Source organism: Triticum dicoccoides, chromosome 5B (assembly GCF_002162155.2).
Source record: "Triticum dicoccoides isolate Atlit2015 ecotype Zavitan chromosome 5B, WEW_v2.0, whole genome shotgun sequence".
Taxonomy (NCBI): Eukaryota; Viridiplantae; Streptophyta; class Magnoliopsida; order Poales; family Poaceae; genus Triticum; species Triticum dicoccoides.
This window is the reverse complement of record NC_041389.1, coordinates 284056613-284069756: the sequence shown is the minus strand read 5'-3', so window position 1 is coordinate 284069756 and position 13144 is coordinate 284056613. Positions and strand designations below refer to the sequence as shown.

Sequence of the window (13144 nt, the reverse complement as noted above, 5' to 3'; positions counted from 1 at the left end):
CTGTCAGGGGCGGTCGCTGGAACGTGCGGCAGCTGGATCTTCAGCTTGCCCCACACAATTGGTTTTGCCTGTTACTACTGCCACCCCACTCCATTATTCAGAAACCAAACTCCAATCCCGGATGCAAATGAGGTGCACAAATCTTAGTTTGTGAGGCCAAATATAGCAGCATGTCCATAGATAGATCTTCCCAGGAAGAAAGCGAAATGATTTCCCACACAAAACAGACACTCCAGTTCATCGACTCACGCGGCATGCCCATGGCCACCCAGAAAACTAAGCAACAGTTTCCAGATCCAAATGAGAGCTGAGACAGAACAGGGAGGCAAAACAATGGCTAGAAACAGTGTAGGCCGCTCACAGGAGAGCATGCCCAGATGTGCTGTCTGGAGATCACAGGTAGCACATCCCTTTCATCCATGGCGACGAACGTGCACCAGGCTGAACCAGCAAAGCGCAGCAACTAGGCAGCCTTCCAGTGTTCGTGCTAGCGACCATTTTGTCAAGATTCAGTGATCTACATATCCACATCATGATACCATCAGATACCGAGATGTCACCAACCGACGTTGGAACCATTCATCCAGGTGTACCATCAGACCGCAGTTGCTATCACCGACCCACACGTACAATATCAGTTAGTCCATTTTTCAGCTCAAGATCAGAAGAGGACTCTCCGAATGTACTAGAAAAGGACTGCATACGGTGCCCGCATATATCGGGAGGCATAAATAAAGCAACAACAGCAAATAGTTATTTAACCTAACATTCATACTGTACCACAGTTATGAAACTACAGGCCACAACTAAAACTTGTGGTAACAGCAGGCAGCGAAGCCTATAAACAGGGGCCCTAGCCAGGAAAGATGGAGATGGAAAGTGGACGGAGGAAACACCTTCCCCCTCCAGCATCGTCACCTAAATCACCACCACTGTCTGGATCTCAGTAGGCGTGGTTGCATCACAAGCTACCTAAGCCTATATCATCAACACGACAAAGATAACATAAACAATAAACCTGTGGAACACCTGATGGTTGGTTGCATTTGTGACGGGGTATTAGTATCTCAAAATGTATGTTCACAAACTACTCTCCATTGACGAAGTTTTTACTCTCGTAGTACTTCTTCTCACTGGCTTCCTTCTTTTCATTCCGCTTCTGCACAAAGCAACACCACAGAAAAAGTGAGTAAAAACCACACCAGATCAATGGACCAGCATAAATGGGAACCACATCAAACAGCAGAGCATAAGACATAGCAGGAAATATTGGTCCCAGGAGACAACTATTTAATATACATAAGAAGGCTTCACCAGAGGGCAGGCCTGGCGCAGTGGTGAAGTCCTCCCCACTTGTGCCAAGAGGTCCTGGGTTCGAACCAGCCTCTCTGCATTGCACTTTGCAGGGGTAAGACTAGGTTCCTATAATCCCTCCCCAGACCCCAACTTGTGTGGGAGCTTCTATGCACTGGGTCTGTCCTTCCTTTTTTAAGAAGGCTTCACCAGAGCATCAATTCATTATCAACATCAGTATAAAACAGCTCACGTGTGCACATTATTGAGAAGAAGACAAAAAAAATCACATTATTGATAAGAGACCAAATTCAGCCAGCAATCTGATACAACAGTACGGTAGCTACCTGGTAGGCTTCATGGTTAGAAACTATCCTCCTTATAATAGTACTAGTAGTTATATCCAAAGGGCTTTCCAATCTGCGGAAAATACCCATATCCATTGGGACAGCATATGGATGTGACTCGTCCTGCACGAGTGGCCATAGTAAATAACGAATGTTAGGTTCCACATTAGGGTTTTTTAAGAAATATTATTGGAAAAAAAAAACTCCACGTGATTACCTTCGCAAAATCCATGTTCTCGGCAATTGTTCCTTGAACGACTAATGAAATATTAAATGTTGTAATCTGCACAGAAAAATGAAGTTAGAGAACTCCTGGCATAAACCCCCAGAAACCACAAATACCTGATATTTGTAGCTAAAATTGCAGCTCATGATTTTTAATAATTTGGTTCAATCCACAGTCCTCACATATATCTACCTCAAACCTAGCTGACATAACTAAACTTTGGGACCAAGCCAAGAAAGAAAGAATTGGGACCAAGTCAAGCCAGCACGTATTAAAATCAAAATTTAATACCTCGTGTGGAATTGTGAGTTTTATTGGCACAGCGTAAGTGTCATGTTCTATACAATGTGTGTATCCGTTTAGTAATTGGTACTACAAACAGTAGAGTTGGTGGTGGCAGTGTCAGTGGCTACAATAATGACGGTGGTTTATTCACCCCTCCCACCTCCCTATTCTATGTTTCTACCTCCTTTAAAGAACTAGAAGACTATTTTGGAAGAAAAAACAACTCTCAGCAAATAAATACTTCAACACAAATCATGACAAGTATCACATTGAAGCGCAACCAGGCGCAGCAGCAAAGCCACTGACACGGTGTGTAGGCCAAGCACAGCTGCTCAGGCAGAGCCCAGCATAGGTGAGGCTGAGGAGAAGGCAGACTGACCGAGCCTTACAAAGACAGCTCGACATACTAGGATACATGTTTCTTATCCTTAGCAGAGTGTGGGCACTCAATGAGTAGCCTAAGTGCAGTGTTCAAGGAAATAGTATAACGAATACATCAAGCATCTTATACTACAATAAGATAATGTCATGGTTTAGAGTAGAGTAGACAATTACAACTCACCATGTCTTTTGAAATGTCCCATGGAGCACCAATGATTACTTCATCAACATAACGGCAGGCTAGGACACTCAAACTTCGCTCATGAAGATTCATGATTGGGCGATGTGGTCCTCGTGTAGAACTAACCAATATGATAAACATCAACAGCAAAATCTAGACTGAATATAATGTTGAATGAACTGAGTAGAGATGGTAGGCTTCAAAACAAATGCACATTGTAAACTTGGACAATTGAATAAACCGTCAGATACTGTACCTCATAAAGGAATGGAAAAATAAAAGAGGAAGCAACCATCGTATATTACCTTATGGTCTGATCCGTGTGAATACCAACAAGCAAGAAATCTCCAAGCCCTCGAGCAAGTCGCAATATCTACGTAGAAGAAACTATAAATACAAAAGAAAGTTTGCAGTGCTATGATTTGGAAAGGAAAGTTCCGTTTGCTTGATTGCTTCCTTGCAATAAGAAGAAAAAATAGAAGTAGAGCCAACATGCAAATATGGGAAGTGCGGCTGAATGCTGAGACAGATGATGTTTTCCTTCTTGTATTTACCTCAACATGCCCAGCATGGAACAGATCAAATGCACCATCTATGTAAACTATCCGAGAATCTGGTCCTGGGCCCTACATTGGTAAAGCTTACAGTCAACACAGAATGAACTGTAGCAAAAGTTTGGAAAGAGGGAAACGGTTTTATTCAGTTAAAAAGCACTTATTATCACCACATTTACAGAAATGAAACAAACATACAGTTACACTGTATGCTCATGTAATAGATAACTGAATAACAAACATACGGGTTTTTTCTGATACTTTAAGCATTGGATTTTTTATTGTGGATGCGACAATCGCCTCTGAACTTGTCGAAGTACTATTAAACAATTCATCTATTGCTGCCACACTTCCGCAATTAGGTCACAATCGACTAATCGACAGGGCACAAGTTAACAGTAGAGCAGGCGCTCTGTACTCCCTCCCACCGAAGAATGTATCTTTATTATGTCCAATAACTACATGAACATACAAAAAAACTGACGTTCCAGGAAGTTAAATATCTGTCATCGGATATTTAGCACATGCATTTGAACTACAAGAGGAACTCAAGGTAGCACTCTCTCACACAATCCCACAATGAAAAAAGTGCCGTTTTCAGAGGGACTAATATAGATGGCGATACCTAGAAGTTGCTTCTAAGATCAAGACTAGGTGCCAACTGCTAAACCATGCTGTGGTGCCTCGTAGAATATTCATCAAAGAACATAAACAATATTCAATTCATGAGAAAGTTATACCCTGCTATTTGAGAACTGAACTATCCGCCGAGATGTAGGAAGAAAATGAGATATTCTAGTTCCACTTCCAGACCCACTATCATCAATCTTCTGACCATGCCCAGAACTGAACTGCCTCTGTAGTGAAGAGTGGTTGTGCCTATCAGAAACTGATCTCTCTCTAACACAAAGAAGCATTCTTCCTGCAATGAAAAAAGATGATTTCACAGTGAGAATAAATATTTTCGCTGCCACAAGCAGTTTCTTTACTATAGATGATCAATTCACCGGTTCCCAAAATTCAAGATAAATGTGTATTCCATGCGACCATAGCATCCTGGCCAGTAAATAGAATAATCACATAGCAGCAACTTTATGTTGGATCTGATGCCCGGAACAAGAAAGGGGTGACTCTTGGCGACAACTTATTCGATTGTTCCTTCCTTGTGCTCTTAATAATATGGCACTATTTCGAGTGCTTTATAAAAGTGGAGCACCACAAGAAATCGAGAAAGAAAATCTAGTGAATGATAGTCTCATGAACAAATAGGTCTCTAGTTGATCAAGAATCAATTGCAATATTGGAGATCACTATAAGATTTGGTTCTCAAAGATAATTGCAACTCAGAACTAGAGCCTAGATATTCGCTTGCCATAGAAGTTTCGGAGTCAAATTTTGTTATGGTAAAGCAAACGTTAACAGTAGATACAGAAACAGAAAACAAAAGCAGAGTCCATACCGACAATGTCTGTTGTTGACACTCCCTCAGTTCTTTTAATCTGCTTATATCTGCCAGCATTTTTGGCAAGGGCATATGCATCGGTGCCATCTGGGAGTAGACAAGGATCATCGCCATGGATGATGTAATCTATATTATACTCAGTGAATAGCTTGTTCATGAAGTCTTCAGTTATGGCATATGGCGCATCTGGAATGACATCATCCACCCATTTCACTGCGCCCACCATCACCATTCTGTATTACACAGAAAAGGAAAGATTAGAAATAACAAATTGCAGATTCTTACTACCCACAGCGTTAGTTACATGAGAGTTTATAGGATAATTAATGGGAGGTGGAAAAAATGTAAGTAAAGTAGTGCTACATAATTTGCACACACATTTAAGATTCGGATATTTAGCGCATTATCACAGTCTATCCAATGCCCATAAATCCATTTAATATCATAAATGGAACACAAATTGTACAATTCAAATCTCTGGTGCCGTGCAGCAATTGTTTCTCCAGCAACATCTAGGCAAACATAGCTCAAGCGTTGACATCGTAGCATCTACTTGGCCAGGGGTTAAAAACTTAAAATACAAAACAAAAAACGTAATGAAATGCTGGAGCAAGCTGTGCGGACGCGTGAGAACACCTCACCACATGTGTGAGTTAAAAAGGCGACAGCCGCTACATAAAGGGATGGGGTAATTAACGACCCACCTCTCGTTGAGCGGCGTGACGGGCGGTCCCTTGTTGGCGGTGATCTCGTCGTCGCTGACGACGCCGACGACGAGCTGGTCGCCGAGCGCGCGCGCCTGGCGCAGCGCGTTGCAGTGGCCGTAGTGCATCATGTCGAAGCAGCCGTCCATGTAGACGCGCACGGGGCGGCGGCGGCGGCGGAACCGGCGGCGCAGCGCGTCGAGCGGGGGCAGCCCCGGGACGGCCACGGGCCCGGCGACGTGGAGCGCCACGACGGCCGCGCCCAGCACGATCCCGCCGATCGCGCACGCCACCGCCAGCCTGGCCTTGCTGCTCCCGGCCTCCATAGTGACAAGCAGGCCGAGTGGGAGAGTGAGAGTGCGTGTGCGTGTGCGGGGGTGAGTGTGGCGGGATCTAGGGTTAGGGGTGGTTGGGGCGTGCGGCTCGGGGGGCAACCACCATGGGAGGTTGAGGAGGCGTGGTGGTGCTGGCGGCGACGAAAGCGCGCTGCGAATGCGGTTCTGGTGTAGCTTTGCCGCGTGTGCGTAGCGGGGCTGCGGTTTACCAGGGAGGCGGGAGCCTCTGTCGCGTGGGACCGATGTGTCAGTGGTCCCTCTGTGCACGCGTCGGTGCGCCATAGCCTAGAGGAGCTATCATGGTCGGCACACGCGTCGGTACAGAGGGTCTTGCTCTTGCCGACTTCCCGCCATGGTTGCTGTCGATTTAGGATATTTTTGTCGACCCTGTGTACGGTCGACTTCACCGTCCATTCTTTTTTTTTTTGAAAACATGCATTACTCAAATCAAAAGGTCTTTACAGTCGATCCCAGCAAGGTCGATAGCAACATGAGGACCGGAACCAAGCCAAGTCATGATTCTTGCCCCTAAACGAGCAAATTTGCTATGCTATCGCTAATTTTATTTTAGTTACAACTTATATAAGTAATACATATTTCATGAAAAGACATAAGATATCTAATCTCCATAGTGAGCGATGAGTAGATCGGTTTATCAACGTCCTTAGCTTGGATCAGTTTCACAGCAATAAGTGAATCCATCTCGATCCTTATTGGCAAGTCGCTTCTTTGAATGGCGAACGATAGTCCTTCCATGCATGTACATATATAATTCAGTTTTAAGCGCATCTTGACAAAAAAAGAGTTGTCTGCACGAAGAGAAAATGATAGCACCCTTGTCATCTCTTAACACCATACCAGCGCCCGCCGATCCATCCTCGACATAAGAACCATCTGAACGTAGCCTTCACTGTCCATTCAATGCCGATGCATTTTTCGGTGCTCGACACGTGGCTTATGATTATTTTTAATGTTCGTGTGGATGAAAGGGTGAAAACATCGTTGCTTCGATCCAATTACAACATTTTTACCGAAGTTTTTGGAGTATTTTCTCAAGCAGAGACTGATACCGCAAAAAAGGTGTTTTCAAGAGATTGCATTGTAATTCTTAATCATAGGAGTTACTTTGTGTTTTCTTAGATCTTAGGTCCAATTCAGTGTCCTATTGTTATCAGTACTAGATGATACCCCGCACGTTGTTCCGGGAGTATTTTACAACATTTTCAATAAGACTAGTAAGCATGCACGTGCAACGCACGTCTCGACTTACGATCATTATGTGAAAATTTATATGTGTATGTAAATGGGTAATCTTATAGTAGTAGTAAATAACTATTTCAAATGAATTGTTGTGCTGGTAAGATCCATTTTTCACCTAAAAAGTTATTGCGTTCTTATTTGAAGCCATAGCCTTCTTATTTATATGAATCTTAAAGAACAGATTCAAGTACTTAGGTACAAGCACTATTCATCCATTCTTGTACGAAAATGATAAATCCAGAACGCTCGAATTTTTGCGCATAGCAACCTGAATGTTTTCATGATAATTTTAGTTCAAGCGAGATTGGCAAACATGACAATTTTCTGACAAAAAAACTAAATGAAGATAAATTTGCCATTTTTTAACAAGTAAAGTTGCCACCTCGCGTCAACTAAAGTTGCCATAAAAACATTTCGGGATGACATGCTTAGAATCCGAATGTTCAACATTTATCCAGGTCCTTGTAATCTGATTATTTTCTCACAAGCCCTACTTTCTATAGTCTTTTTTATGTTTCGCGCCATCGTTTCAATCAACTCCTTTGAGTGCCACAGATCCATGGAGTAGGGGAACGACCGCTCTAAAGAAATATTTATATTTAAATAGAATCAACAAAAGAACATGTGCAGCTCTCAAATAAAAATTGTGCGTGTACAAATATTTATGGCCCTGTTGCAGACAATTATCTAGTAATATAAAATATCAACTAAGAGGTCGACTAATGTACCCAAAAAATCCATGTAACTTCCACTCAGAATATAAGCAAACATATTTATCATGCTAAGCACTTGTGTTGGTATCATTTCTAGCAAGAAAAAAAAATCAAAATTTGTCAATCGAGCATTGTCCATGTCGATCTTTAGATATAATCCAAACTTGCCAATCGAGCATTGCCCATGTCCTTCTTTAGATATAATCAAAACTTGCCAATCAATTTGTTTTTTTGAGCAGATCATGTACGCTCAATGCACACCTGAAGTAATGAACAAAGATTTACAACCAAATCCTGTCGGACAGAAGACAAACTCTTCTCTTTTCATCGGCATCCTCACCTCCCCCAACAATAGTCAACATCACTTTATTGTCGTAAGAACTTTTTCTTTGTGAGGCATCATCAGAGTACTTGTTCTTTGTGACACAATAGCAGTACCATCAGATGAAACAATTACCGTCAATAAACTTATACATGGATTAATATGAATACGAAGTTCAAACTTCCACCAACCGAAGCGGTGTGCTCAACTACATCTGATGTTGTGTTTTGAAAAGCAATCATGTAATCCATGGCCCTATCCTTACTTAAAAGTAACCTTAGTTTTCTGGCTAGTTTACCTCAAACTATGCTTGTATTTCTTAGAACTGGTCATATGAGACATGCATTCCATTCTATCAAAACAAGTGCAAACACAATGCCGCACTGTCCTCAAAACCCATTTTGCTCATCTGCAACCTCTATGGTTGTGATCAGCGGATAAACATTGTACAGAACTACAGAAGCACAAATAGTCAAACAACTCTGATTACTTCTGTCATGGTCATACATAAAGTACATGGTTAGAGAACTGAAGTTGTACCTTGCTGCACCTTGAAGTACAGTTTGGATCATTTTCACTGGGTCAATGATACCATCTTTCATCATATGAAGCACTTTTGCAGCCACACGCGCTTGGATGGCATCTCTAGGCAATTGGCCAGGGGCACAGCAGGGTGATGCTAGGAGGACGCCGGGATTACGGCCGAATAATGATGGTCAGCGACGGCAGAATGATAGTTAAATAAATATAGCAAACCTTTCCACTTATAGTCAAGGTGAAAATGTACGGATACAAATAGGTGAATTCCCAGAATGTTGTGCAGAAATTCGCCTTTGGGAAGGCTAACAATTTTTATGTTGCTTTACTTTTAGCTTGTCTTGCGATGACAGGTGGGCTGGTCGAGTATGTAATGGTCTTCCTAGAATCCCAGTCATCAATAAAGTCTGAATGTTCATCCTGTCGTTTAATTTGGTCGATTGTTGAGGCATGGATAAAAAGTATAACTGAATAATTATACACATCATGATTGTATTCTCATACGCTTATGAGCTAACACACGTACCTCTCACAAACATCCACCTATGGGTCATCATCAGGTTCATGTTCCTGCAAAGGAATAGGAAAAACAATGAGAAATTTAAGCCGAACAAGGAGAAGATCAACAAAAGCTACAGAAAATCAAAAACGGCATGCCATGTCAAGATCCTTAATCAAAAGCAAACTATATTAGTTCAATAAACGGCAATATGGAAAGCATACTGATTAGGAAGCATTAATTAAGCCAACATATGATTTCTCCTTCCTGACTCCTTTATCCTTTCACACTCAGCTCCCTGAGCTCCTCCTCTTTGTTACATGTATCTTGAAAAAATAGTCATCATGCAAGTACAAGGTAATTCCATTAGCTTCAGGAAAATTCTAGTACAAGGGAACTTTTCAGTACAGGCAGATTAGTTTTGGAATCCACACCATATACACATTAAAATCTATTTCTTAATATATAACTTCCAATATACACACCATTTTCAGAAGGGGAGCCTTGGCGCAGTGGTAAAGCTGCTGCCTTGTGACCATGAGGTCATGGGTTCAAGTCCTGGAAACAGCCTCTTACAGAAATGTAGGGAAAGGCTGCGTACTATAGACCCAAAGTGGTCGGACCCTTCCCTGGACCCTGCGCAAGCGGGAGCTACATGCACCAGGTTGCCCTTTTATTATAACTTCCAATCTACATCAGAGAAATTATCAACAAACTAAAAGGACTTTAACCTGCAACATCCCATGTGCATCCACGCTGCAGCGCCTTCCTCTAAGCCTCTGCTGCTGCATGAGATGAAAGAGAGTTATTTAGAGGGTCGTACACAAACCAGAAATCCTGAAAGCAAAAACATCTTTCCATCCAGCAATCCTTTCAAGGGAACATGAGAAGCACAACATCGGATGCAGTCGATTGATACATACAATTTCTGAATTAATGTGAACACACAGCAGAACCTTTTTTTTCAGTTGCATTAAGTAAGGATCAAGAACAGGGCTCTAATTAATTCTAGGTTGTATGATAAATTCAGGTGAAACTGGCTTGTGTAAGAATAATATAAGCACCAAAACCATAATGAGAAGCCAAGCCAAACTTTTTAAATAAAAAAGGATGTTACATGCAACAAACTTATAAATTGAGGCATCATATTTGAAATCTCAAATTACTAAGATAATATTTATTGCCTCTGTGAATGAATGACAAATAGGTCTGGAGTCAAGACCTGCTCTGCATGTTTGCAGCTTCGCCTTGATGGTGGCCTTCTTGGTGTTGCCACATTACACGGTTTACGACATCTTCTGCTGAAGTGCTGATGTTAGAAGAAAAAACACGAAAGGTATACAGAAAAAAGGATGGATACTTTACATGTAAATATTCAAAATAGTCCCTGGCTATTAGTAGTGACATTTGCGTTATCAATGGTAGACGAGTTCGTTATGTCTGTAAATGGGGAACGATGCGTAGTCGTTCGTGGAACTTTGTCTGGATTACTCTTCGTCATCTTATAGGAAAAACACAAATGTTAAGAAGAACCAACAAAGTACAGAAAGAGGTGAACAGCATGTGCAATGTACCTTTTACAGAGTTCAGAGCAAGCAACATAGATAAAGTGCAGGATTGAAATTCGAGCAATACATGAATTTGCATCTTATTTAACTGTGGCACTGTAAATTGATTTATTAGAAGAAGATATAAACAGCAAGGCTATTGGATCTGGATACCAAAATAATGAATTAAATTAGTAGAACTTTGGAGAAACTACCACTATTTAAAAAGAGAGATCTATTCTATTGATCAAATCAATAGGTTATTTTAATCTGAAAAAGGCTCACAAAGATGCTAATTATCCTAGAGAGTTAGAAGACCAAAAACTATTTAACCCACCATGATAATACAGAGTAGTTAGCAAGAAGTATATACATACTATTTTACAAATAAGGTATATACACCAATTCTCAGAGTATATACTACCATATGGAGTATATACATATAATGCTGGCAATACGGCTAGCATATTCTTGATTGTCACAAAGGAGTATACTACTACAAAATAAGCAACTGAAGGAAATTCATGGTCCAAGTCTCGCATCGACGAATTTGCATATAAAATAGAATACCAAAGAAAATGAGGAGATAAATTATCAGGTAAAAGGAATGGAAGGAAACTGACCGCAACTACAACTGGAATAAGCACTATCTTTGATTCACCATCAACATTCAACAGTTGAGCTGCATAGCAACAGAAATAAACCCATTAGACAAATTATATAAATCCATGTAATCTACAGGGATGCTCAGGGAATTTTTCAGTACTAATAAAGTGTTGTCAAATAGCTCTAAAGGATAATATAGAGCTACATAGACCGTCAGCCAGCCAGTGCTAAAATACTACTTACGCTCAGTGCTGCCAAATACATAGACCGTATTCCCATACAGCTTCCCCCCCTTCTTCTAGAGCTTTCTGTTCACCAAAAATAAAGAATGTATTACAATGCAAGGAAACATCATATTTAAGGGGAAATTTGAAGATTATATATTCATCATACCTCTAAATTTTCAAAATTCCAGTTGAACTCCTTAATCTTATCAATATTTTCCCACTGCAGATGAAACCAGCATTAAAAGTAAGGCCAAATGTGTATGACAGGGAAGTATTATGCATGTTTGCGTGTGATTGAAAACAAAAACATGAATGCGCACAAACCTCTGTCCCTATAGGAAAAGCCGACAGCCAAAGATCCTCCTGAAGATAGTTATAGAACGTCAGGCAATATGCAGAAAACCAAATACAAACAAGGGCACAAAGCATACGCCCTTCCTTCAAGTGAAGCATCTAATGAATTCAGCCAAAAGAGCCAACTCGTAGCACAACTTGAACAGAATGGCCACATCACAGTTAAAGCTAGGGAGGTTGCATTGGAAAATCTTTTGTTCTTAAGTAAAAGGTAGGCCGATTTCTACCTTATGCATTCAAAACGAGCCGTGGCTCGGATGAACAGTGGTCAATTACATGCTAGAGTTTTTTGGATGCCTTATTATATCGGGTTCGCGAGTGCAAGAAAAGAAAGCGAACGACGCGGCGGCGCTGGTGCAGACGGCGCTGCAGCACGGGAGGCACGGCTGGAGCATACACTGAATTTAGCAGGGGAAGTACACTGAAATTTGGACAGCATATAAACTAAAATTTAGATTGCATATGCACTGAAATATAAACTAAAATTTAGTCTGCATATGCACTGAAATTTGGATAACACCAAAACTGAATATTTAGACAACAGAACACTGAAAATTGGACAACACATACACTGAATTTGCATGGTTCAGATTGTATGGCAGTATTATCAATCAAGTTGAAGGGGGGCAGGAACTGAAATCAACCTTATTATCAACCTCACTATTATCAATATGGCAGTATACACTGAAATCGCCCTCGCTGTAACCCTTATCAAAGGATATACTACACATTACAAGCAGGAACTGGAGGAACGGATGGCTGACCAAGGGTTGGAAGACTGACCTGGCGCGGACGGCCAAAGCTGGAAGATTGACCAAGGGTTGGAAGACTGCCAAAGCTGGTGCGGACGGCGCGGCGAGGGGCCGCTGGCGCGCGGGAGGCGCGGCGGCCCGGTCGGGCGCGGCGGTCCCGGCGGTTGAGGCGGTGGCCGGCGCGGCGGCGCGGGTCCGGACGGCGCGGCGGGGCGTGGCGCGGGAGGGAGGCACGGCGCGCGGCGGTTCTCCGGACGGCGCGGCGGGGCGTGGCGCACGGCGGTTCTCCGGCGCGGCTACAGCAGCAAGAGGGCGGGCGAGGGGTGGGGGGTCGGGGGAGCGACGTGGGGTGGTGCTTGTTGCGAGAGGGAAGCGACGTGGTCGGGATCGATTTTAATCTAATGGCAATGATCAGTAAATAATTAAGTAATGGCATTGGTGGGTAATTTAAGCGTAAAACATGTTTAGTATGCTGAAGTGATGTAAACCATTAGATCGCAGGTTTTGATGGATAGGATTGTCTGGTTTTCCACCCTCTCTCTTTTATAGTGGTAGTAGA

The 13144-nt window shown here is 42.1% G+C and overlaps 1 protein-coding gene and 1 long non-coding RNA gene across 10 annotated transcripts; both read right to left on the bottom strand.

Annotated features, from left to right (window-relative positions):
- Positions 1-683: 683 nt before the first annotated feature.
- LOC119308442 (ethanolamine-phosphate cytidylyltransferase-like) lies at positions 684-5933 on the bottom strand. Its single transcript, XM_037584574.1, has 9 exons — positions 5434-5933; positions 4727-4962; positions 4008-4189; positions 3268-3339; positions 3019-3086; positions 2714-2834; positions 1858-1923; positions 1641-1763; positions 684-1159 (listed from the first exon to the last, which is right to left on the bottom strand). The coding sequence occupies exons 1-9, from the start codon at positions 5757-5759 to the stop codon at positions 1088-1090; spliced, it is 1266 nt and encodes a 421-aa protein (XP_037440471.1). The 5' UTR covers positions 5760-5933; the 3' UTR covers positions 684-1087.
- Positions 5934-7748: 1815 nt separating this feature from the next.
- Positions 7749-12724, bottom strand: LOC119308440. 9 transcript variants are annotated; one of them, XR_005150110.1, is made up of 9 exons: positions 12617-12724; positions 11804-11842; positions 11646-11699; positions 11496-11560; positions 10322-11328; positions 9831-9884; positions 8604-9425; positions 8082-8157; positions 7749-8002 (listed from the first exon to the last, which is right to left on the bottom strand). It is a non-coding gene; the product is annotated as an uncharacterized LOC119308440 (long non-coding RNA). The 9 variants fall into 9 exon arrangements; XR_005150106.1 differs by having other exon boundaries at positions 7749-9020; positions 9127-9170; positions 9324-9425; XR_005150105.1 differs by having other exon boundaries at positions 8082-9425.
- Positions 12725-13144: the final 420 nt, after the last annotated feature.

Bases quoted from the DNA above. Each gene is read 5' to 3' on its own strand.
- LOC119308442 (XM_037584574.1), bottom strand. From the start codon at position 5,759: ATGGAGGCCGGGAGCAGCAAGGCCAGGCTGGCGGTGGCGTGCGCGATC. The intron at 4,190-4,726 runs GTATGGACTCTG...TTTTCATTGCAG, and splicing joins GTCAACAACAGACATTGTCG to GAAGAATGCTTCTTTGTGTT. The intron at 1,160-1,640 runs GTAGCTACCGTA...TGCTTTGTGCAG, and splicing joins CTAACCATGAAGCCTACCAG to AAGCGGAATGAAAAGAAGGA.